Raw genomic sequence first — 23,954 nt, 5'->3', positions numbered from 1 at the left:
TTCTGACTCCCCTACAGGCTATAAGCAATAATGTTCCCTATATACGTACAACATTTTCTCACCCTTTATGAGATGCTCAGCGGGGTGGAAATGTTGTAGGAAGGCATCTCAAGCATGTGTCAGAAATGGAGCCCAAAGCAACACAGTCTGGAAGATTTAGCGCTCAGGGTACTGTCAGCACAATGTGAGGGGAAGCATTTGGTCCTGTGACACTGAAGAGATATCTTATGGCTTCCTAGTACTGGGAGTTTGACCTGTTCCCTCTGGCTTTCAGAGAAATCTAATGCAAGATGGCCCAGAAAGGAAAAGACAATTCTCTGTGGTGCCCTGAAGTCACAAGACAGGCACCTGAACGCTTGGCGTTGAGTTTCACATCGTGAGTTATTCAAAACTGTCAGAGCTGGGGTTTCTTGGGTTGCTCTTTTTTTCTCTGCTGGTTTTTTGGGTTTTGCCTCTGAAGGTCAGGAATTGCTGGGGGCATCATAAAGGTGAGATTCCTATGTAATCACATGACTCCAGAAACAGAGGCTTTAAGAAAAATACCAAATATCCTGACATTTATGATGCACCCTGCAAATCAGACCCTCTGATAAGGTCCCCTCCCTCACCTACGCTCCTGTCCGCAGTGCGGCCAGCTATGGGGGCCCATGGTCGCATGTGTGATATGGGTTTTTCCTGGCAAGTACCACATTGTAAGCACCAGCAGCCAGTTTGGCATCTCAGCGTCAGTATTTGGAGATAAACAAAACCCATCTCTAAGGATTTTTTGTGCTGTAACCCACGATTTCTGCTCTGGTAGCAGAGAGCTAAAACAAACCATTGGTCTCACATGTCTGTGCGGCACTTGTCATCCAACGGGATCCCAAAAGTCAGCAGTCCACTGAGATGGGAATATTATTAGAAAGGGATGTAGACAAGCCTGCATGGGATCATAAAAATCTTTCCTTTTTTAACTGCCTCTGCTCTTGCTACAGCTTCTAGTAAAACCCAGCAGCCAAATACCGGGGCTCTTGAAACACCGGATTTACTTAAAGGGATGGTCCCCCAGGAAACTGGCCTTGAAGATGCCATTTTTCACAGCTGCCACCAGAGCATTCTCTGCTTTGTAACAAAATCTAGCATCCTCGACACTGTTTGTGTTCCTGAGGGCCCTGTGTGAGCACTAACTCACTGGTCCCCCACTGCTCTGGGAGAGGGGAAGGGATGTGTTGTGATCCACATGTCACACTTGGGAAACAGACACAGAGCGAGTCAGGTCCGATGAGATCAATAGATTTATGAAAGGGATTAACGTGATTTGGCAACTCCAGCGCCACAAATCAGGCTGACAGTTTGTCTACAGAGGAAATTACATTGCAATAAAAAGAATCACAACAATGTAATTCCGTTTGTGTAGATATTCCTGTTTCAAAGCGAGACTTACAGCGGTGATAACCATACAAACTCCTGTACACATTCTCAAAGTAAGGTTGAAAAGGTAAAGCACGCAGAGCTTTGAACCTGATCCTTCCAAGCAGTGTGTTTGAGCCCATTCATACAGAAGAAGCACCTACCCCTTTTAAAAAAGAAAATCCACTAAACACCATTTATTCAGTGGTTTGCATTCACAACCAAAAAAACGTGGCTAAACTTCCAACAGCCATTTGTTACTGTCATTCTTTGCTTCTTTTCATGCTTGCATGCCTGTGAATGTCTGTGTATGGTTCTGTAGACTACTTCATGATATCTTACAGATCCCCTGCTGGTCTCTAGGCTGCAGGCTGTGGAGCAGAGCTTTGGTATTTAGACAGGGCTGCTTTTCCTTAGAAGTGGAAATGGCCCCAGCCGGAGGAAACACTAACAAGAAGCCATTTCTCTTTTGCTCGAGCCCTATAAATAAATACCATATAAACAAAAGAGTATTTTCAGAGAAACTGGACAAATTCTTGGAAGAAAAATTCCCCCCAGGCTGATGGCATGCAGGAAATCCCTGAGCCACAAATCTCAGGAGGCTGGGAAATATTTGGGAGAGCAAGTACTGCTTGCTTGGCCTTTCTTATGTCAGCTCCTGTCAGACAGTCACAGGGAGAGGCAGGACCCGAGTTAAACAGGCCATTGACTTGACTCTTGTGAGTCAACCCTTATTTGTGTGTAATTTGCTTTTCTCTTGGAAAACCTTGGACGGAGCAGGGTGGCAGTAGGTTTGCTGAAATGGGTGAATGCAACTCCACACTTCACTGCTAGTCACCTTCAAACTGGGGAAAGTCCCTGGCAGACCTGCCGGGCAGTGTGGGGAGCAACCGCCTCCGGCCCCTGGCCAGGTCATCTAGATGAGCTCTCCTGGGACTTTCACTTTTCTCCAGTGTGAGAGTAAAAGCGCCGATCTGCCTCTGAACCACTGGTGTCTGGTTCAAGAACTCCTGTAAGACATAATTAGAAACAGCGAAGACGCTGCTGTATAGAGCATCTGCATCTGACTGTGTGTACGCAGCACCATCTAGTGCTTTACAGAGATTATTTTTTCTTCCCTCCCTGCTTCCCCAGACCTGTAGTGCCGTATTCAGGGTACACCCTTTCACCGCTGCTGGTCTGGAGGCTGTTGGAGAGTGAACGCTGCGTACGCTCATAGCAAATGTGTGCCAACCTGGGAGAGGGGACGTGCAAGGTGAGCGGAGCAGTAACATCCCAGGTCATGCAGGTTTGCTGAGATGCCGGTGAGCAACTCCGACCCATACCCGCGAGGTCTCTGAGGCCCACCCGCGATGGAACATCCTGCTTTAGTTGAACCCTAATGCCAGAATCACTGTAAAACTAATGACAAGGACTCAGCAAGGGTTTGGAATAGCTTCAGTGATCTCCTCTTCCTTTCTCCAGTGAAGCTACAGAGCCAATGCCCTCTGCTGATACTAGAGGATATTACCTCCTGTAAGCGAGAAAAAGCCAAGATTTAACTAATCGAGGAACTCTTTTGCTTTCTTCAGCACCCATAGTGTTATCCCAGGGACTGGAGGAATCTCCTCCCGGGGAGTGAAACCACCCGGCCAGCCCCTGGCCGAGGCACGGCTGCTAAGCCCAGGCTCTCCCGGGACCTGGGCAGCCCTCGCCGCGGGGGGCTCTACCCGGGCGGGGCGCCCACTTCAGGCAGCGGCACCAGCCCGTCCCTGTCCGGACACAACCGCCCCGCTTCCCTTCTCCTGCGGGGCTCCTCCCTGCAGGTTCCCCACAGACGGGGGGTGCCGGGCAGAAAGCTGGGCGCCGCCTGTCCTCAGGGGGGCGATTGCACCCCCCCGCAGCCCCCGCCGCGGCTCTGCACGCCAGGGAGCGCGGCCGGACACGCCGCCTCCGCACTGGGGGGCCGGGGCGGGCCGGGCCCGCGGGCGGGCGGCGGCTTTGCCCGGTGTTCGCTACAGGCCCCGTCCTCAGCCTTGGGCGCTGGCGGGTCCCTGCAGCTGCGCCAGATACACTGCTGGGCCCGGGGCGCCCTGAGGGACGGGGCGGCGCCGGAAGAAGCCGGTCGCCGTGCTGCGCCCCGGTGCTTTTACCGAGCTGGCTTCTGGCGGCGGCTGCGGCCGGGGCGGGAGGCGGAGGGGCCGCACGGGCCCAGCCCCGGGGGCAGAGCGGTCCCGCCGCCACGTGACCCGCCGCCGCCCCCCGCCCCCCATTGATACACTGTAGCAAACCGGAACGTTCCAGGCGCCGCCAGGCGCGCCCAATCGCTGCCCGAGCGGCAGATCCGGCCGGGCCGCTGAGGCGGGGGTGGGCGCTCGGCGCTCGGCTAGCGCTCCCGCCGGCGGGTGCGGTGGGGGTGGAGCGCGGGGCGGCGGGTGCGCGGTGCGGGGCGGTTCCGTGGCGGCGGGAGCGGCGGCGGCGATGGCGGAGCCGGCGGAGAAGCTGTACCGGGCGGAGTACGCCAAGAGCGGCCGCGCCTCCTGCAAGAAGTGCGGCGAGAGCATCGCCAAGGACTCGCTGCGCCTGGCCCTCATGGTGCAGGTACCGCGTGGCGGGGCCTGGGCCGGCAGCGGGGGGGGCTGGCCGCTCGGCTCCGCGCCGCACCGCGGCTCCCCGCGCCCGCCGCGGCGGACCGCAGCCCTTCGGCCGGGCCTCTCTCCGCCGCCGCGGCAGCGGGCGCAGCCCATTTTTAGTGCAGGCGCCTTCGCCCGCCGCTCCCGGCGGTTCCCGCAGCCCTCCCCGCCGCCCCCGGGGTGGGCGCTGCGCCCCGCGGCGGCCGGCGCTGTCGGCAGCCGGCGCTGCAAAGGCGCCTGGAGGTGAAGCGGTGCAAAGTTCAGCGTTAAGTGCCTTAGCGGGGATTGCAGAGCCGGAGGGGTCGGCTCGGGGGCGCTCACAGAGGCTCTTTGTTGTCACCCGCAGAGGGGGGGAGCAGGAGGTGGGCGGAGGAGGGAGGCGAGCTCAGCGGTTCGACTTTCCTGTGCCCCGGGAGGCGTCTGTCACCCGGGGTGTTGCGTCGGGTCGGGGAAATCTCCGCTTGGTGCGCGCTTTGCATACGAGAGGGAAAATCTGAGCCCCGGAACGTGGTAGAGGTCGTGGGTGTCCTCCCCTCCTTTTCCCCTTCCAGCTCGGAGAGCTGCAGGGCTGGCGGTCCGGCTCGGGCTGCCAGCAGCGGGAGGGGGGCTTCCTACAGAACCCCTGGCACCCTGCAGACGTGAGAGGGCGAGCTGGACCGCGGTTAGCGAGCGGAACGCGGGGGGCATGTTTTGTTGTCGGCTGTCCTTAAATTATTTGCCTTTTGGGGAAGAGACTTGCTCGGCTTCCTCTCGAGAGGAAGGGGAGGGCCCCGTCTGGTGATGGAGGGCCGGGAATTTGTGGGGGTTCGCTCGGGCAGGGCGAGGAGCTTCCTCCCCCCAGGCTGTGGGCCTCGGCGAGGGCGAGGAACAGGCGGCCGCAGCCTCCGGGGGGGGTGCAGGTGGGCAGCGGCCGGGTTGGGGGTGCTGCTGCGTCTTGTGAAAGATGAGCAGATGCGCAGAGGTGGAGTTACGGAAAGCGGGCGAGGGCGCGGGGGGCGAGCGCTGGAGCTCTGTTGTGCCCCCCCCCCCCCCGCCGCCGGAGGAGCCGTTTCTGCGCGGCCGGGAGCCGCTTCTGCCCCTGCGAGAGGCGGCGCTTGGAGACCGGGCGAGGAAGGGCCCGGTCGCCGCTCGCCCGGGGGGCGGGGGGGCGCTGCCGGGGCAGGGCCGACAGCTCCCCCCGGGTTGGAGGTAGGAGCTGGTTCCCCGGAGGGGAAATACCTGCCTCTGGTTTTGTTCCCCAGAGCTCCCGTCGCCTGGGAAGGATGTTTCAGCGTGCGGTGCCGAGCCGCAGCGTTCGCTCGCACGTGTTCCTGCTGCCTTTTTCTTTTGTTTCTCCTGCCGCCCTACGTCGTCCGCCCGAGGTGTCTGCTCTGCTCCGCTCCCCCTCCCCTGCTCCGGCTGCTTCTCCTCCGGTTCCCTCACATTTGTTATTCCTCCCTTTAAGCTGATGCGAGGCGGGTTGGCCTTCTTCAGCAGGGGGGCCTGTGGGACAGCAGCGTCCCTTGGTTCAGGGAGTGTGTTTGGTTTTGTAGGGTTGGGTTTATTGAACCATCTCCTGGGGACAGCTGGGACCATGGCATCCCTCACAGAGCTGCTGCCTTTTAGCCAGCCATCTGCCCAAAACTGCTGGTCTTACACCAACCACTTGGATTTTTTTTTTCCCCCCCACAACCTCTTGAATTTACTTGATCTTTCCTGCAAATGGTTCCCTCTCCCCACTGCCAGTTTTGTCCCAACAAAGCACTTTTCACACCCTGCTGCTGAGCACAGGCCCCCCCCACCCCCAAGGACCCGAATTTCACCAGAGCACCTGGTTCACTTGTTTCCTCTTGGGGAAATCCCCTGCAGAGCAGAAGAAATTAGAGGGAGGCCCAGACTAAGTCATTAGCGGGATACCATTTCTGCTATAACCGTCCTTTTGTTTTGGCTCTTTAAGTGAAGAGTTCTGAATGAGGGTGGCATGCTCTGTGTTTGACACAGGGTGGACACCCAGGCCCTGCAGGACCAGCGTGGCTTTGACTTTTGTTTCCAGGTGGAACTGAGTAGTTTCTGTTACCTGCATGTGCTGTGTGAAAGCAAATCCGTCTCTCATTTTTCCACAGTTTGTTTAGGAAACTGTGGTCTAGAGATAGGTGAGCTGAGAGAAGTTGTGTAAACAAGGTCTAGCTCGCCTGGAGATTTCATTTCTCTCCCACACAGAGAAGTCCTCCTCCAGGTGCACAACTCCATGTAGTGAAGATCTGCTCACTGCTTTCATGGTTGTCTTAAAGATTGAGCCAACTCTGCCCCCTTCCACACGCCACAGTGCCTTGTGCCCACAAAGCCTTTGTCTTAGGGACAGAGCCATGAGGAGTCCTCCAGGAAAACTCCACAAATACGAGCCCAGAGCTTAGGGGTGACCAACTTTCAGTGCTAGAGCTGCGTGTGACTTCCAGACACATTGAGAGCAACCCCAGGGTGGCTGCTGTGTGGCTGTGGTGCTGTGAGAGTAACTGAGTCATCTGAATCCCAGCCTGTGGGAAGAGTCCAGCTGGCAATATAAATGTCCTCTTACAGTTTTGGTTGATGGTTGTAATTGGGGCTCCCGGCTCACCTAGTCCCATGCTGTGGTCTTTGAAGCCTTTTCTTCCTCCTTCCTGATCATGCATGAAACTCTCTGCTGTTTTCAGCTTGGAGATGTCCGTCCTGTTGGTGAGTGATATGTAGAATGCTTTCCTAGGTCGTTAATTCTGTATCATCAGTAATAATCATTATACAATGCTGAGTATTATTAGTACAGCAGTTCTCTGTGTATGGTACTTGGAGCCAAACCACTATACGGTTATTTTGTCTGATGGGTAACCGAAATGATGCCAGGTTGGTACTTAATGTGTCTGAGTCATAAGCAAGCAAAGCACTTCCACGACGAGGCTGGTGTGAGGCAGGGCATTCTGGAGCTGCGCTTTGGGGAGGACTTGGGTGATGCTTCTGTCCTGATTTGGGCTCTGGTGTTTCCCTTAAATTTTGCCTCTGCCTCTTGCAGCCCCCTCAGGAATTTCTTCAGACCACAGTCCTTGGAGTCGCCCCTCCTGGGCTCTCCAGGGCATGGACAGTTTGTGTGAGGAGTGGCTCTCAAAGGGATTGTGCGTTGCACTCGGAGGTCTGGCAGAGCAAGGCCCGCAGCCTCTTGTGCTGCAGCAGTCTCGAAGGAGGTTGTAGCAGATGAGCTGCGTGCTGTGACACGTCTTTTTTGGCAGCCTCTGTTTTGCTTTACTCATGGCTACAGATGATCTGATTCTCATAGAGCAGAAACCTCTCCTTGTCTGCTCAGGGTTGGTATAGCCATGCAGAGGCTATGACCTTTCTCTTTCGAGTAAAACAGATGGGCTAAGCAACAGGGTGATGAACTGGTTAAGCTAGGTAAATGGTCCTTCCACGTCTATCCCCTTTGGGACCTCTCTCCAGCAGCTTGTCTGTCATACTAGATTTTCTTCTTAGACTTTGGCCTAAATAGTATTCATATTTAATTTAAAAAAAAGATGAAAAAAATCACTTGTGTTTACCCAGATGCTCCTTTTATCTTGTTTTTTTTTCCCTTGATTCTGTCCGAGTTGCTTCATCTTGGCCTAATGTGCTTTCTTCCTAGTCGCCCATGTTCGATGGCAAAGTCCCTCACTGGCACCACTATAGCTGTTTCTGGAAGCGGGCTCGAATCGTGTCCCATGCGGACATTGACGGCTTCCCTGAGCTCCGGTGGGAAGATCAGGAGAAAATCAAGAAAGCCATTGAAACTGGAGGCCCTGGAGGAGGTAAGCAGAGGTCTCCTGGTGTTTGGAGGTTCAACTGGAACCATGCTCCCTCTTCTCAAGCTGTTATTGTGGTTATTTGATTGCTGTGTCCCTTCAGCAAGCTGGAAGAATTGTTGTGGCATCTCTGCACTCTAGGGCTAGGACACTGGCAGTGTGATACGTGTTATATCAACAAGGGAAAAAGCCAAGTCAGTTAGCAGATGTATTGCCAAGTATTTCTTGTTATCATGATTGGTGTATTTTGCTTTCAATTCTTTAATATTAAAATAAATGCTGTTGTAGTACGTTGTTTTAATGATACCTTCACTGGTTATGTGTGGTTATGGTGGTGTATGGCCATGGTGGCTCTTTGAAATTGTTACACCGTGAACTAGTGAGTCAGGGGAGCAAGTGAGAAGGGTCTAAGTACAGACCAGTCTAAACTCGCTGCATCTCTGTAAATCAAGGATGCTGGGCAGTTTTAGATTGATGTCTGCCCATTGAAATGTAGTATACAAAAAATAAAAGCAAACTGGCAGTTGGGAAGAGGAGTTCTGCTTTGAGGCAGAGCTATTTGTGACTCCTGTTACAGTCAGTTCTTCAGTAAGATCTCACTTCATGAAAGAAGTAAAAAGGGTCTGCTCTGTGCACCTTTGAAAATCTTTTAAAATCATTAACTAAGCAATCCTGTACAATTGCTACTTGGCTGTTTAAAGAAGTCTTTCTATTTTAAAAGTGCTTTTGAGCATGGACTTCTTAGTTTGCTCTGTATTCAAATTCTTGACAGGTGAGTTGCTGGAACACAGAGGTTTATTAATCCAGACTGCTAACAATCTGGGACAAAGAATAAGAAAATAAGGGAATGCCTTTTAAAGCAGAACTCTATATTTGCTTTGTTCTCCAGGAAAAGGAGGGGAACAGGAAGGAGGTGGCAAGGCTGAGAAGAGCCTAAATGACTTTGCAGCAGAATATGCCAAGTCTAACAGAAGTACTTGCAAAGGCTGTGAACAGAAAATAGAAAAGGTAAAAAGCTTTTCTTAGTTCTTCATCTCTTTGTCTTTTCTCCCACCGGTTCCAATTCAAACAGTGACTTTTGTAATTGCTTCCTGTCTGTCCTGCATATGGAAAGCACTTGCAGAGCTGCATTTCTGTGTCTGAGGAGCAGCTGCATCCTGGGCAGCTGACAGTAAAGGCATTCCTCAGGCATTGTAGCCTGGGCTTCAAATCTTCTGATGCTTCCTTTCACTTGGGTCTTAGAGCAGGTTGGAACACTGCTTGCCAGCTGTGGCAAGAGAGCCACCACTAACTGTAGCCTTTCCTGCTTGTGGCAGCACTGCAGAGGTGTTGGCCTCTTCCTACTCCTCAGCCAGACCAGCTCTGTTTGTGTGCAGTGTATCCTTATTAACTCCATGAAAGCAGACAAAACCAGCAATGCAGCCCTGTAGTTGAACATGCCTTGGTGCACTGTTTTTAAAGACAGTTGGCAAAATGAGGCTGTGAGCCTCTAATCGATATGAATAGACCTGCCAGTTGGGTAAGGTTGACAAGGGCCAAACACCAGTGCTGGTGTGCTTGTATCTGAAAAATAATTTGCAGTAAGATGGGGTGAGATCATATTAGCACTGATGCTTGAGTGGTAGGGACATAAAGTTAATTTATAGAGTTGCTTGCATGAGGTTTGGTCATGTGAGTTTTGCTCGTTCAAGCTTACTAGGAGTTGGAGTAAAGACTACAGGATTACCCGTTTTGAGTGGCTTTTGAACAGAAAACCACCTAAAAAGATGGGGTTTTTTTCAACCTAGAAAGAGTACTGAAGAAAGCAGAGGAGCTGTAGTGAAAGGGTTTGAACAAAAGTTGCAGGCTTTGATAGAGGAACTGTTGGTATTTTAGAGGTGTTGGTAATGTTAACATCCTGCTCTTTCCAGAATGGCCTAACTATTGCTCTTGAGTTGCTTTAATCTACCTCAGGGCCAGATCCGGATTTCCAAGAAGATGGTGCATCCTGAAAAGCCACAGCTGGGAATGATAGATAACTGGTACCACCCGGACTGCTTTGTGAGCCGCCGAGCAGAGCTGGGCTTCCTCCCGGCCTATGGGGCCACCCAGCTCCTGGGCTTCAGCATCTTGAAAGCTGAAGATAAAGAAACTCTGAAGAAGCAGCTCCCGGCTACCAAGACTGAAGGGTATGTAAGAAATTGCGTTGTCTAGAGGAGACGTTGCTTGCCTTCAAATACATCCATGATAAATGTTTTGTGACATTGTTGTCTCTGTTAAAAGAATATTGGTCGTAGGAGCATTTGGTCCTTCTATGACCTTAGGCAGATGACAACAAACAAATTCCCTGTCCCTGGGAGCATGCAGTCCTCTTGCCCCCTGTGATTGCCTTGAGAAAATGCAGAGACCAGCAACTGTGACTTGGAGGACTGATGTAGGGCTTTCAGCCATAAAATAATGCATGCTTAATACAAATGGATGCTGGGCTCTGTGCCTCCTTGTGTGATGCTGTTATCAGTGATGGCTTCTCTGCCTTAACCACTTGTTAGGGAATTGACTTGACATCTCTTATCTATGAGCTACTGATCTGTGACAGACACTGAATCTGATAATAGTGTTTATTGGCCCTGTAGTGCTTACACTTGGATGCCTTTGTTTGCTAAGTCTTTTATGGTACGTCTGAAATTTCATTGACTTGCATTGAAATTTCTAGTGGGGGCTTTTGACAGAACTTGTACTGACAGAGAAGCGCTTCCAGGTGACTTGCTAGCTTTGGTCAGCCTTTCTCTGTTAATGAAGGCTTTTGTTGTTTGTTTTTGAGGTGACTTTGCCTAGAGTCGTGCTTCATAACACAAGCCAGTGTTGCATTATTCCCATGGAGGAAGGAACTTAAGGTGTTTCTGGGTCCTACAAATAGGAGTGATCTTGTTGTAAAACATCGGCCTTTTCTGTGTACCTTTTAGACTGAATTCAGCTTTACTTTTGCAAGGATTCGCCATGAAACTGTCCAGTGAGATTGATGTCAGGTTCTGAGAAGCCATAGCCAGGTCAAGTCTGTGCAGTCTTTGTCAGTATTGGTCCTCCAGATATGTGGCGGCTGGGTGTGGGGTACTCTTCAGAGCCTTGCGTGTATGTGAATGCCATCCTCGGCCATAGGTAACAGAGCAGAGCGTGCATAAACTGATCTGTGTGCTGTTAAGAGGCTGCAACTTCCACGCTTTAGTCTTGGTTGGCAAGCAGTTGCTCCAGAAGCGTTCAGCAGTGGTGTGGGTGCTGTGGGGAGGGTCCTGCAGTGCCATGGGTGTGGGTGCTCCTGCTGGAGCCTTGTCCGGTTCTGCACTGTTCACCTCGCTTGGCTGAATGACTGGAGGCTGAGACGAGCTGTCTGCATCTGCCCAGCAGCCTGCTGTCTTTTCACACAGGCGTTTTACTTCTGTGTGTATTGCAGGATGTAAGCAGAAGTACAGTGTTTTAATGCACTTGCAGCTTTTCAAGTAGTCCTTTGCTTTTTGTGCCAAGGTGCGTGTTCTGCTTTGTCCTAGAACAGTGTGTTAGTTTAATAAGGTTATTTGTAGTCTTCTCCCATGTCTTCAGGAAAGCTCTAGAGATTTGACTAAGTGTTTCTCTTGTCTGCCCTGACTCTGCTTTTCTGGGCTGCTTCTGGGATGCTATGCAAAATATGAAGGCTTTGTGAAGATAGGCCACAAGAGTAGTTTGCCAAGTCACTGTGTAAATAAAAGCCTAGAATTGCAGTGGAAAAAAGCTTAGATCGGTGATGTAGGGTAATGTGAACCAAGACCTCATGCCAGAAAAGCAGCAGGATGTCTAATCTTTCCTGCTTTCTAAGCACTGCATGAACAAGCCCCTCAACCGTGAAGGTGCTGGCTGGCTCTTATGCTCCACTACCTTTCTTCTGCTGTTTGGACTGTGTGCTTGAGCCAAGGGTATTAAGGGTCAATTGTAAAAATAGTTGTCTGTCAAACAAACTGAATGAGTGAGAGTGTAAATAAATAGAATGAGTGGAGAGGTGTGGTGTGCTTCCTACCTGGTGATTTTTCTGCCAAGAAAGCACAGAAGTTCTGGAGAAGCCAAAAGGAAAACGCGCCAGAAGCTTTAATGAGATGCAGTTACCTCCGATAATTCATCTTGTGCATTCAATCAGATAACAGAAATTAAAGACAGAAATTACAGCATCTCACAGAAATGATGTTGCAGATCTGCTGTAGGTGAGATTCTCAAAATGATCTTTAAAGATCTTTCTCATTGTGCTGTGTCCAAATTATATGTTGACTCAGATGTCTCTGCAATTCAGATGTGACGCATCCAAATTCACGTGATGCTTCTGCATGTCTAGCCCGTACTCTGAGGAGAAGCTCAGATTGGGACTGCTCTGACAGCCTTTTCTGTAAGGGTGGCATGTGAGGTGCCGAGCAGGGCTACCAAGAATAGGTTGGAAAATCCCTTCCCTCTGAAGTGCAAAATGGGAAGGTTTCCTGCAAGGATCCTGGCTCCTTTCCTTGGTCAGCTCTGGGTGAGCCATGCTGACCCTCCCCTGGGCTATGGGCTGTCGTGCTCAAGCTCCAGCACTTTGCAGGCCTGGTGAAGGAGGGTCTTGTGTCCTTGCCAGCAGCTTCTCTGTGGAAAGAGTGCTCATACACTGATGTAGGAAATGCCGTAGCAGCTTGCAATCTGCCTTTGACTGTGCTGCTTCGGTAGCATGTGTTACACCCTCCTGCTCTGAGCTGTAATACTTTTCTGTATTTTCTGCCTGGCTTGTTTGGGTAGAATTGCTGCCCAGGACAGGAGCAGTGTCATTCTGAAGATGTCATGCAGCACTGGATTAACTGCGGAGGTTGCCTGAGGCAGAGGCTAAGTACTCAGGTCAGCAACAATTTGGCAGTGCTTTACTGGGAGGAGGAGAGTTCTTGTTCCTCCCTGCCTCAGCTTCTTGCTTTATCCAGGGTTGCTGTGACTGTCCTTTCCACCCTCTATTTTCACTGTAGGGAAGGGAACATGAAAAATAGAGATTAGATGGTAAGGAAGGGCCAGGCTAGAGTGGGACAGTTTGCCTCCCTCTTTATCTTAAAAGTTGGAATAAATCTTGTAGTTGTGTATCCTCCTTGAAGCTGGGAAGTGATTTGTGGTGTCTGGTAAGTACCAGTCCTTCTATGCAAGCCATACCAGTTGAATGTGGGAAGACTGTCCCTTCCCCAGCAGGAGAAAGGGTGGACACAGTAGCACCAGCTGCTGTTAGCAACACAGTGTTTGGTCCCAAGGATGGAAGATAAAATTAATGTGTGTGTCAGTGAGCGTGTATTTTATCGATTGTTTTAAAATTTGCTGCCTTGGGAGATGGGTTCAGCATTGCCATTCCCTTCTCCAGGCTGTGTAAAAGGACGATTAGTGTTTGCTTTAAGCCTTGGACGTAGCCAGGGACAAAAGTTAGAAGGTGGTAACTGACAGCTTTATGCCCCTCTGCAGTCAGGATGATCTCTCCTGCTCTGTGGTTCGTTCCAGTGGCTGGAACAGGTACAGTAATCACTCTGTCCGGCAGAGCAACCTGCTGTCTGTCCCCTTGAGGAGAAACTGCCAAAAGTGTGAGTCCCTGCTGGAATTTGGATGCTTTCCCTGGGTCACAGGGCCTCTCGGAGGGTGATTGCTTTCCAGCGGTTGGTGTGCTGGCTTTCCTCCCTTTGGAGACTAGGAGACAAGTTACAGCCTAGGAGTGAGCGCTGGCTTGCTGGAGGCAGCCTGACTGTCAGCTTGCCGAGGGAGAGGCACTGCACATACACATACACAGCGTTTGGGCACCCATCCTAAGTACTTACCTTATTAAGCCCTCTGGCTTGGGAAGGTGCAGCAGAGTGCTTTGCACTCAAGCTGATACGTTTTTCCCAGATTTTGTTGTGTACCTGTGATTCTGTTAAAACTTACAGAAGTCATTATCCTCGTGACAGGGCTCAGTGGACACTCTGGTCTTGCCCCTCGCAGGGGCTGCCTCCAGGGAGGAGAGGGGACTTGCTTGGCCTGGGGACTTTTGAAGGCATGTCTGTGTGTGCTGTAACCAGTCCTGCCACACTGGTTCCTGCTTGCCTGATTTAGAAAACAATATGGAGTTTTTCCTCAAGAAATGCAAGCAATTGCTGGTAGCACAGTGTGGCTGTTGGCCCCCCTGAGACAGTTGTGCCTTACAGCATAGCCCCAGCTCGAATGATGGGACCTTGCAAGGGGGTAGCTGAAAGATGAGCTCTTCTGCAAAACCAGCCCCTTAAAGACTTGCAAAGTGCTTTGAATCATGGTTTGGTCAGAGGTGCTAATGATGAACTAGTGGTGGCCACTGCAAATAAAATGAGAACTTGGCCTATTTTAGGGCCAGGACAGTTACTAGAACTTGCAGATCTCTCATGCATGTGTCTCTGGGAGAAGAGTAACTTTTGACATCCTTCTGCAGCTTTATAGCTAATAAGCTGTCATACAGGCTTAGTCTTAACAGTAGCAAAGTACTAGAAAGTGAAGTGTTTAAAATTGTAAGTAGGAGAGCAATCAAGAATGTCAACTTTATGGCTTAACCATCAGCCACAGCTTATAAAGTTAAGACAGATGCTCTCTTAAAAAACCTGGCTGATGTTTCAAAACCATAGCAGCTCTGTCAAAATGAAGTGTGAGATCCAAGCTGTGTTCGTGCTCTGCCTCAAGTTGCAGGCCCATCCTGCCTCAAGTGGGACAAAATTTCCCTTTGTTTCCTCACAGGGAGAGCACACGCTGATTTGATTCGTTGATACTGATGTATTTTGAAGCAGGCAGACCAAGGGGATGACATGACTCTGGAAACATAAATGATCTTCCTCTGAGGTCTCTTATCGTTCTGAAGTCTGCCAAAATCCCCTGGTTTTCATTTGGCTGCTTCTTTCAAGTCTTTCTCAAGCAGTGTTTTCTGTAACTTCTCCCTGCACAGCTCTAATAACAATAAATTTCCTCACACACAACTGCACAGTAGTATATCACGAAACCACTATCAGCCTGGGAGCACTTTGCAAGTAGAAACTTCCTCCTGTCTGATTTCAGAGACCTGACTTAATTCCAGTCTGAAGAGAAACTAGCTGGGAGATACTTAGTTTCCCAGTGTGTTAACTTATTAAAGTTATCATGTTTTCTGTCCTTTATTTCAGTATGGACTGTCTAAGCTGAAAAATCAAGCTGTTGGTTCAGCTGAAAGACATTATAGTCTTTTAAGCTGCATTGCTACACCTCCTCAGATTTGGAGAGGTATGCTTATATTCAGTGATTCTTAGGTATGCCTTTGGTGTATCTAATACAGGTGTAGATGAATATGCCTGAAACGTTGCAGTATTTCATGTGCTCTTCTGCCAGACCATACAGTTACACTCAGAGCTTTTTCACAGGGTACCTGACCTGATTGAGGCGGCTTGCATTGCAGAGCCAAGTACATGTCTACAATCTAGCACTGAGGAATGTGAAAAATAGGTTTGCCTGCCAAAACTGAGGATATTCAAGCCTCTGCAGATATCGGCAGTCAGTAAACTGAGCTCTGGTAACTGTTGGACAGGCTTTTAAATAACTTCCTTTCATGTGTGTGTGTTTTGTTTTTCTCTGTTAGAAAGAGAAAAGGAGAAGAGGTAGATGGAAATGTGACTGCAAAAAAGAAACAAAAAAAAGAAAAAGAGAAAGAATCAAAGCAGGAGAAACAGCTGAAGGTGAGTTTTAGCTGATCGCATCCTAAAAACTGCTTTGTTAGAAGAGTGCAGTGTCAGGCACTAACTGAAGAGCCGTGGCACCTAGAGAGGGGCTGTACCTGGTGCCCAGACCAAGCAGAGTTGCAGCACAGCCAGTCCCTCATGTCCTGGCACAGGAGATGCCCTGTCACTTAGGCTTTGCTGACAGCAATTCACCCTGCCGATTTCTCCTGAAAGACAGGAAGGAACTTCTCTAGGACTTGTGCTTATTGGATTTAAATAGATTAGGTTAAATGCCTTCTCTCTCAGGGAGGCTGGTTCTGTGGCCCTTCCTGTGTCATCTGGTTCTGGTGGCTGAAGCTCTGAGCCCGAGCACTGTTGCAGAAATGCTTGGAAACCGATAAATGGCTCATTACAAAAATTAAGCAGAGGTAAAGTGTGGAACTAGATTAATGAGAAATCCTATCTCTTCCACTCTCTGGGGACCTGTGTTCAGTTCTCGGATACAAAGTGTGATAGATCACAGCTTTCTACCTTTCAATTTCTAGAATACCGTGGGAAGAATTCCCAATAGAGCATCAGGAATTTTGTGTTTATTGAAAGTTTGGCATAGGTACTTTCCAATTAAAAAAATTAATAAGCTGCTTATGCTGCCATTGAAGTTTTAATGGAGCTGTAGAAAAATGGTGTGCCTGCCTTTGAAGAAAAGTTTTCTTTTTTGTTGTGTGGCAATACCTCGATTTTCAACAAAACTTAGCTGAGATGTTATCAAGGCAATTTGTTGGTCAGGGTTAACTTAACTTACTGATTTTTTTTTTTTTAACAGCATTTCATCAAGCATGATCATAAACACTGAAAATTAAACCATTTAACACAGTGAATCAGTTCTTCCAGGGTAGACTGCATTTTTTTTTTTACTGTAGCCAGTGACTACCATCCAGAAAGTATCTGAAATATTTTAGGACGCTTCTTTGCTGTCCAACCATTTCACCTTTTGTAGAAAGGCCCAAAAGAATGTGCAGGCTCCTCCGTGCTGCTGCAGGTGACTGATCTGGTAGCAATTCCTCTTATGCTTAAGTGGCTTAGAAGAGCATTGCCTGATCAGCATTTCTGATTTTTGTTTTAATGCAAGGCCCAAATGCAGCCACATCCCTGCTGTTGTCAGTGTCATCTAGTTAGGTGATATTTGTAAAGGCTGTTGAGAGCTTGCTAAGGGTGGAAGTGTGATAGAAACAGGGGTTCCACACTACCTAAAAGCTAGCTGTCTTGTTAGTATTGCTTGTACCTTCTTGTGTGGGATAGTGCCGTAAAGGTTACTCTATGGCCTTTCTTCACATGTATGTGATGGAGAAGCCTTGGTTTATACAGAATCCATAGGGATGTCCTTCTGTGTATAATCTTGATAAGAAAGACTATTTGCTGAAGCCGTGATGTGTTCATGTATTCATACAGAAATCTGAAGCGTGTAGCTTGAAAGACCTGGTCTAGGTTTTTTGGGTAAAATGTGTGAAGGTTTAGACTAGATATTAGGAAGCATTTCTTTACAGAATGGGTGGTTAGGCGTTGGAATGGGCTGCCCAGGGAGGTGGTGGAGTCCCCATCCCTGGAGGTCTTTAATAAGAGTCGAGTTCACATAGCGCTTAGGGATATGGTGTAGTTGGGAACTGTTAATGTTGGGTTGATGGTTGGACTGGATGATCTTCAAGGTCTTTTCCAACCTAGACAATTCTGTAATTCTGTGTGACTCCCTTTTGATAAAGCTACTGGTTCTTGGTGCTCTTCATCTCACAGTCTGCATTTAAGATACCATGGGCTTGATAAAACCTTGTCCACATACTGCGGTTTCAGGAGTGTTCTTAGAAAGCAATCAATTGCAAGTAGCTAAGCTGCTGGGTTTTGTCAACAGGAGCAGACAGAGCTGATCTGGGGGATCAAGGATGAGCTGAGGAAGGTCTGTTCCACTAACGACCTGAAAGAGCTGCTGATCGCCAACAAGCAGGAAGTTCCTTCAGGGGAGAATGCCGTGAGTTGGTCTGTAGTTGCTTTGCATGCCTGCTGGGTCTTTTGGTCGGTGAAGCTGACCCGAACCAATATTGCTGCAAGGTCCACAAGTCTGAAGCATGTTCCTAATGTAACATTCAGAAATAAATTCATTGCAAAGCCCAGTCCTTTTGTCCCAGGACTCTGATGATAGTGCTGTTAGCTTGCTTGTGAAGGGCTATTGGGTGGTGTGTGATGCTGAATTCAGCACCTTAGTCTCAGTGATGTGCCTTTATTCTGATATGCCCAAACTGGTCCATGTGGGTTTTTTGTTGCTGGCTCTTCAAGAGCAAGTTAGTTATGGCACTTCAGATTGCTTCCCTCGACTGTTAAATTATGCAAAAAGAAGCGAAAACTGCACAAATCCTTTCCTGGTGTCTTCTAAAAACAGTCAGTTTTCAGTCTGTGTAACTTGTGAAAGTCTTCTCTCTTTCGGAGCCACACATCACTTTAAGTATTTGTATTTATTAAGACTCTTTGTAAGAAGTGTGGGCTGGGATGTGGGAAGTGTCTAGACTCAAAATGGTCAAGAAATACTCTCTAGGCAGGAAAATCGGGACTTGTCTGAGCCTACATTCCTACCTACCTACTCGTGTGCTCAGATGCAGTAGCTCGTCTCCTCCTGGGCTGTTCCGGCACGGCTGCCTGGTCAGGTGCTGTGTGGTAGGTATGCTCTCCTGAATGCCGAATCCAGATAGGAGAGACTGCGAACCGTGGGCGTGAGCAGATACGGTGTGACCGGGGAAACTTCATGTCATGTCTTTAAGGTGTCGTAAATCAATCGGTGCTGGTAAGAGTCTTGATTTATGTGCAGCGTATGCATGACAAGCGCTGGAAGTGTCTACGTCTGCGTGCCAGCAGCCTGACAGTTACTTTTTTGTGCAGCCCAGTGTAATGTAGTGCGTGGGCTTCCAGCCTCCTTCTGCTGTGACCTGTTTTGTATTCTTTGTTGCTTTAGATTTTGGACCGAGTAGCAGATGGGATGGCATTTGGAGCTCTGCTTCCCTGCGAGGAGTGTAAGGGACAGTTTGTGTTCAAGAGTGATGCATATTACTGTTCAGGGGATATTACAGCCTGGACTAAGTGTGTTGCTAAAACGCAGACTCCCAACAGGAAAGACTGGGTGATCCCAAAGGTGGGTGTTTCCTACAAATCTGATGATCCGAAGCACATTTCTTAACTGATGTTACTTCTTATAAGGAGACTGAATAAACAGCAGTGTTGGATGCCGGAGAGCAGAATGTGCTGCAGTGCTGAGCAGCTGTGACAGTGGGGAAGTCCTGTCACAGCTACGTCCCTCCCAGGGCAGGCAGCTAATGCATAACTAAATCATATTTTTTCCAGTAACACTAAGTTGAAAGATGTTGCTGATCTGATTTGAAACTCATTGTTTACCCTCATCTAGCTTTGTTTTCCCAGTCAGTAAAGTGGATATTTGCCTACCTTTGCTTACTGAGACCCGAATGTCTCAGAAATCCTTTCCAAGACCTGCAGTAAATGCCAAAATCTGGCCAGTGCTCAATTTAGCCTTTAAATCTAACAATAATATTTGTTGGTTTTAAACTCTACTTATGTTTCCATCCCACAGGAGTTTCGGGAAATTCCTTACCTGAAGAAATTTAAGTGTAAGAAGCAGGACAGGGTATTCCCTCCAGATGCTGCGACTGTGAATTCTGTGCCTCCTCCCTCTGCATCCGCTCCTTTGACAGAGATGGTGTCTGCACCCAGAGGTAAACAGCTGACAGGACATGGGTCACTGGAGTTCAGGATGATGTGTAATGCTGTTCCCAGCCAGACAAACATGTCACCCTGAACAGGCATGGTGTTCTGCTGCCCCCAGTCAGGCAGAGCTCTCCTGGTAAAAAAGCAGCATGGCAGAGTCTCATGTGCTTCATCTTCTTAGCGTAGGTAGACCCTGATATGGTGGGTTGTCTGGGGACATGGGCTTGAGGTCCCAGTTGTTTTCTAACAAACTGGTTTTGGTATTTGTCGATGGTGAGGAAATAGTGAGTTTGCAATGGATCAGAAATTTAAAGGCCTGTGTTGCAAAATGTGTCTCAAGGGAGACCTGCTGTGAAATGCCTTCTTGCTTGGTTTCTTGGGGAATATCCAGGGACCTCCATAATGCCAGATATTCCACATTGTCTTAGATTTTAGGACCGGAGGTTTTTTTGGGGTTGTTTTTTAAATCCTCCATTGGGATTTGGCTTTACCAGTCATTGACTCCCCTTATGCAAAATAGATGTGCTGTCTACCGCCCACAAATTGGCAAAAGGTTGGACTCCAGGAATTCCCTGTAGGCTGTTGGAATGAGTTGCATGCTTTGGTGATATAGCCTGTCTACTAAGCACTATGCTGATGTCTGTCTTATTCAGCCTTTTTTAGCCCTGGCCATAGTTTTGGAAGCAGGGGATTATTGTTACTTGGTGAAAAGGGTGGGAGTAATTCTCTCCAGCTAATTTTAACCAGATCATGTTATTTTAGCAATGAAGACCAAGTAACCCAGGTCTTGGTTCTGATTGGCAAGTTGATTCCAGCCCCTGCGTGCCCTGAAAATAAACTCAAAGCATTGACCAGAATTAAAGTCGGGTTACTTTGTTTGCCAGCAACCTGATTAATCTGAGTTGCAGGGAGAAGAGGAACCAAAACCCTCAGTTGGTCAACCAGAGTTATTAAGCCTTTATCTTTAGCAGTGCAGATATGCTCTTAGACACTTGACATGTCCTGGACCCACCTGCATTGCAAGGTGTTAACACAATGATGTGATGGAGCCTCAGATCGTTAACAGTTTGCTCCTGACTTGTTACAGGGTTTGCATAATACAACCCTGTACTGTCGATAAGATCAAGAGACTCAACTGTACTGTAATGTAGGAACACTGTTGCTTGGGAGACAGTCCTCTTTCTCCAGCCCCTCAAAAACAGATTCCTTTTTGAAGAGGCAGGAGCTTTCACGTTATAGTGATTTTCTCTCATGCTGTCCAGGCATCAAAAGAACAGGGAAGCTTAGCAGAGTCTTTAGTAGCACAATGCTGAAGCAGGCCGATTTTGGTTTTTTCATTTAAAAAACCAAAAGGCAGGCAAATAATGTGTCTACATATCAATCTTCCCTGTCTTCCATCCCTTCTGTTTTGTTGGTGGGTGCTGAGCTTTGTTGCCTTTCCTAGGTGAAGGGGAGCTTCCTCCCACTTGCTTAGCGCAGGTGAGACCTGCGTGAACCCTTGTCTCCCTGCCAACTGGGCTGAATGTACAGAGTGTGGGGGATGCTGTCCCTTTGTGCTTGTTATTTGTCTGGCGGGCTCTGTGCCTGTTCCTAACATGCTGTGTTATTTCTGAACCCCTAGACAAACCGCTGACCAACATGAAGATCCTGGTTCTTGGAAAGCTGTCAAAGAACAAGGAGGAGGTGAAAGGCATTGTGGAGGACCTGGGAGGAAAGATGACGACAACAGCTAACAAGGCCACCCTGTGCATCAGCACACAGAGTGAGCAGCTGTGCCTTGGTTACTGGTAGCACTGGTAACAGCTGAGCAGATTACAGAGGACATACATCCTCGGAGCTGTCTGGGGATCAGTGTTTGGATTAGGGCGAGTATTTTGTGTGCGCACGTGGACTTAGTGTGCTTTAGAAAAGTAAAGACAGATGTGTGCTGTTTGAGTTTTACTTACCTAGCAGGTTGTGCTGTAAGACTCTGTCAGGTCTGCAGCAGCTGGTGCTCGGGGCTGTATGCAGACCATGGTGGTGTGCAGGCCACCCTTGTTGGGATGACAGGTGCTGGGGGTGTGTCCGTGCTGGCCTTGGAGAAGCCGCAGAGCTGCCTGTGGGTGCCTGAGGGCAGCTGTTTTCTCTGCTGTCGACTTAGGGTCTACTCTAGCTCCCTGTTGGAATGGAGGTGCAAACTGAGTGCTGAGGTAGGACATCTGCTCCCACCTGCCAGGAGGACCAAGGGGGACTGGTACAGCCCCAGCTTCGGGAAGGGAAGGGCTGGACCAGCCAGGTAAAACAGGACTGTTCCCACTCTAGCCCAAGCTGGAGCTTTGAGCCGATGGGGATTTTGCTCTCCAAAGACCATGGTGAATCCAAAATGTGGTGGAACTGTGTTTCCACAAAGTGTTAGAGAGCCCTGAATAATGGCCAGAGGGAGGGGCTAAAGTCTGAAACCTCACTGATGTGGTTTTTTTCTTTGTTTCCTACCCTGCCTCTGTAGAGGATGTGGAGAAGATGAGCAAGAAGATGGAAGAAGTGAAGGAGGCCAAAGTCCGTGTGGTCTCAGAGGAGTTTCTTCAGGATGTGAAATCCTCCAGCAAGGACTTTCAGGACCTCGTGTCTCTCCATGCGCTTTCGCCTTGGGGTGCGGAGGTGAAAATGGAGCACGAGGAAATGGCTGTGGATGGGAAGTGCAGCAAGCCCCCAAGTATGAAGAGTGCTGGGAAGGTCAAAGAAGAACAAGGTGAAAAACAAAGCAGTTGTTTCTCCACAGGCCTGTTCAGTGCTGTGCATGCACAAAGCAAACCTGGGTATAGTCTATCCTTGCCCTTTCCTTGAGTTCTCTGCCCTTTTTCTCATAATAAATTTAAATAATGAGACCTCAGGGCAGAACTAGCTTTAAGTAAACATGAAGCTGTCTCCTGAGCTGGCTCTTGTTTCCCCTAGTCAGCTTCTCTGCTAGTTTGGGTCAGTGTGCAGCTCCAAGGAGATGCTGGGTGACGGACACTACCGTGACCCCCGAGGGGTGTTAGCACGTGAGAAAATAACTGGTGTCCAGAGCGATGGGTCTTTGTTCTACTTGGTTTAGAACATAACACTTTTTTAACGGAGGAGGAAAAATATTCAACACCAGTTGGCATTCGTCGCCAGTGCCATAGAGAGCTTGCATTATTAATGCTGGACAGTGAACAAAACCATTGGATCCGCTCGCCTATCTTCAGAACCCGTTCTTCTCCATGTCCTCCAAGCGTAGGTTTCTGTCATACAGTTGGGTATGTTATTGCCAGACTATCTCACAGCAGTAGAATCTCCAGGGGACCTGAACACCCCCCACACCCTATGAGGCTTTTAAATCCTACTTAAACACAATTACAAATGTGACTCCTACCTGCTGTGCAAGTGAAAAAAATTACATGGCCCACCCCTTGGGGCCAGAAGAGAGGAGATGGAATCTGGGGAGATCTTATTTTTCATGTAATTGATGGGGTGGGGGCTGTGAATTGGCTGCTAAAGCCAGGAAAAAAACGCCATTGAAGTCATTGTGCTCGTTTACTGGGAATCTGATTTGAAGTCTCCTTAGGGTGATAATTATGCAAATTGAGAATTTAAATGTTGATTCAAGTCAGACTGTGTTGCCTGCCTAGGAAAAAAATTAACTCTCTCTCCCTGCAGGACCTAGCAAGTCTGAAAAGAAAATGAAGCTAACAGTTAAGGGTGGAGCGGCAGTAGATCCTGATTCTGGTGAGTGATAATAATCGCTGTGCCAGCACCACACGCAGTCTTCAGGATGCTTGATCATCTGCAAAATGTTTTTCTGTGAAAGGATAAGGGTTCCATAAAAGGAATGTATATTTTTAAACCCATTTTTTTTCTTCCTATCAAAGGAAGGATTTTGATTGACATCCAGAACTGGGTATTCCAGGATTTTCTAGTTCAGCTTCCAGAAGGACCACTTAAACTAAGGCATGCACCTTGTTCAGCTTCAGGAGCATCTATCAGTGGGGTGAATAAAGACCCAGCCAGCAGAGGCCACAGGTCTGGCATGAGCATCTGCCCCCAGACTCTTTACGGGGCAGCTGATGCTACTGTCCAAACCTGTGGTGTGCAGACATCGTTCTGTGAATTCATACTTCATCCAAGGCCAACCTTTGGTTTTTCAGTCCGTTTGCTAATGTGAACACCTGCAGAGCTGTACCTCTCTTGAGAATTCCTCCAGCCAGTCATGCAGTGTTAAATACTAGATTTTAGATGGTCCTTTGTCAAAAGTTACAATTTTTTTCTCTCTAGTTAGGATTGAGCATCACTCCAGTGTATCTAAAGGTGCATGCTCACAACTTATTAAAAAGAAAATATGCTTCCAGTAGTCTTGAATGAGCACGTGGTCACTGTTCTTACGGGATTTCTAAGATTCACACTACTTCATCAAATGTTTGTGTGAGCGCAAATGTAGGAAGGAGACCTAAAATGGTAATGTCCTCTGTGTTCTAATTTGTTACTTCTCTGTAGGTTTGGAGGATTCTGCTCATGTCTTTGAAAAAGGTGGAAAGATTTTCAGTGCAACCCTAGGCCTAGTAGATATTGTGAAAGGAACAAATTCCTATTATAAACTGCAGCTGCTAGAGGATGACAGAGAGAACAGGTGAGTTTAGTTTTCCCTAGAAATACTCTCATTCACTTTTTTCCAATGTTGGATTTTTGGCATCTACAAAAGCAAAGTATGAGTAAAATGTGAGGATATATGGATAGGTATA

The 23,954-nt window shown here is 48.6% G+C and overlaps 1 protein-coding gene across 2 annotated transcripts in view; it reads left to right on the top strand.

Moving 5' to 3' along the window:
• Nucleotides 1–3,779: 3,779 nt before the first annotated feature.
• PARP1 (poly(ADP-ribose) polymerase 1) overlaps nt 3,780–23,954 on the top strand; it is a 34,897-nt gene continuing 14,722 nt past the window's right edge. The window contains exons 1-12 of one of the 2 annotated variants that reach the window (XM_074863855.1): nt 3,780–3,969; nt 7,627–7,789; nt 8,673–8,791; nt 9,737–9,951; nt 15,381–15,477; nt 17,363–17,479; nt 18,455–18,631; nt 19,085–19,226; nt 20,840–20,980; nt 21,704–21,946; nt 22,876–22,944; nt 23,710–23,842. In XM_074863855.1, coding sequence (XP_074719956.1) covers nt 3,850–3,969; nt 7,627–7,789; nt 8,673–8,791; nt 9,737–9,951; nt 15,381–15,477; nt 17,363–17,479; nt 18,455–18,631; nt 19,085–19,226; nt 20,840–20,980; nt 21,704–21,946; nt 22,876–22,944; nt 23,710–23,842 — 1,736 coding nt within the window. In that variant the 5' untranslated portion in view covers nt 3,780–3,849. Of the gene's footprint in view, nt 3,970–6,575; nt 6,693–7,626; nt 7,790–8,672; nt 8,792–9,736; nt 9,952–15,380; nt 15,478–17,362; nt 17,480–18,454; nt 18,632–19,084; nt 19,227–20,839; nt 20,981–21,703; nt 21,947–22,875; nt 22,945–23,709; nt 23,843–23,954 lie in introns of those variants that run through there. The other variant, XM_074863856.1, reaches the window with a different exon arrangement.

This window comes from Strix uralensis, chromosome 3 (genome assembly GCF_047716275.1).
Source record: "Strix uralensis isolate ZFMK-TIS-50842 chromosome 3, bStrUra1, whole genome shotgun sequence".
Classification (NCBI taxonomy): domain Eukaryota; kingdom Metazoa; phylum Chordata; class Aves; order Strigiformes; family Strigidae; genus Strix; species Strix uralensis.
Note: the sequence above shows the minus strand (reverse complement) of the source record. Positions and strands in the feature narration are given on the sequence as shown.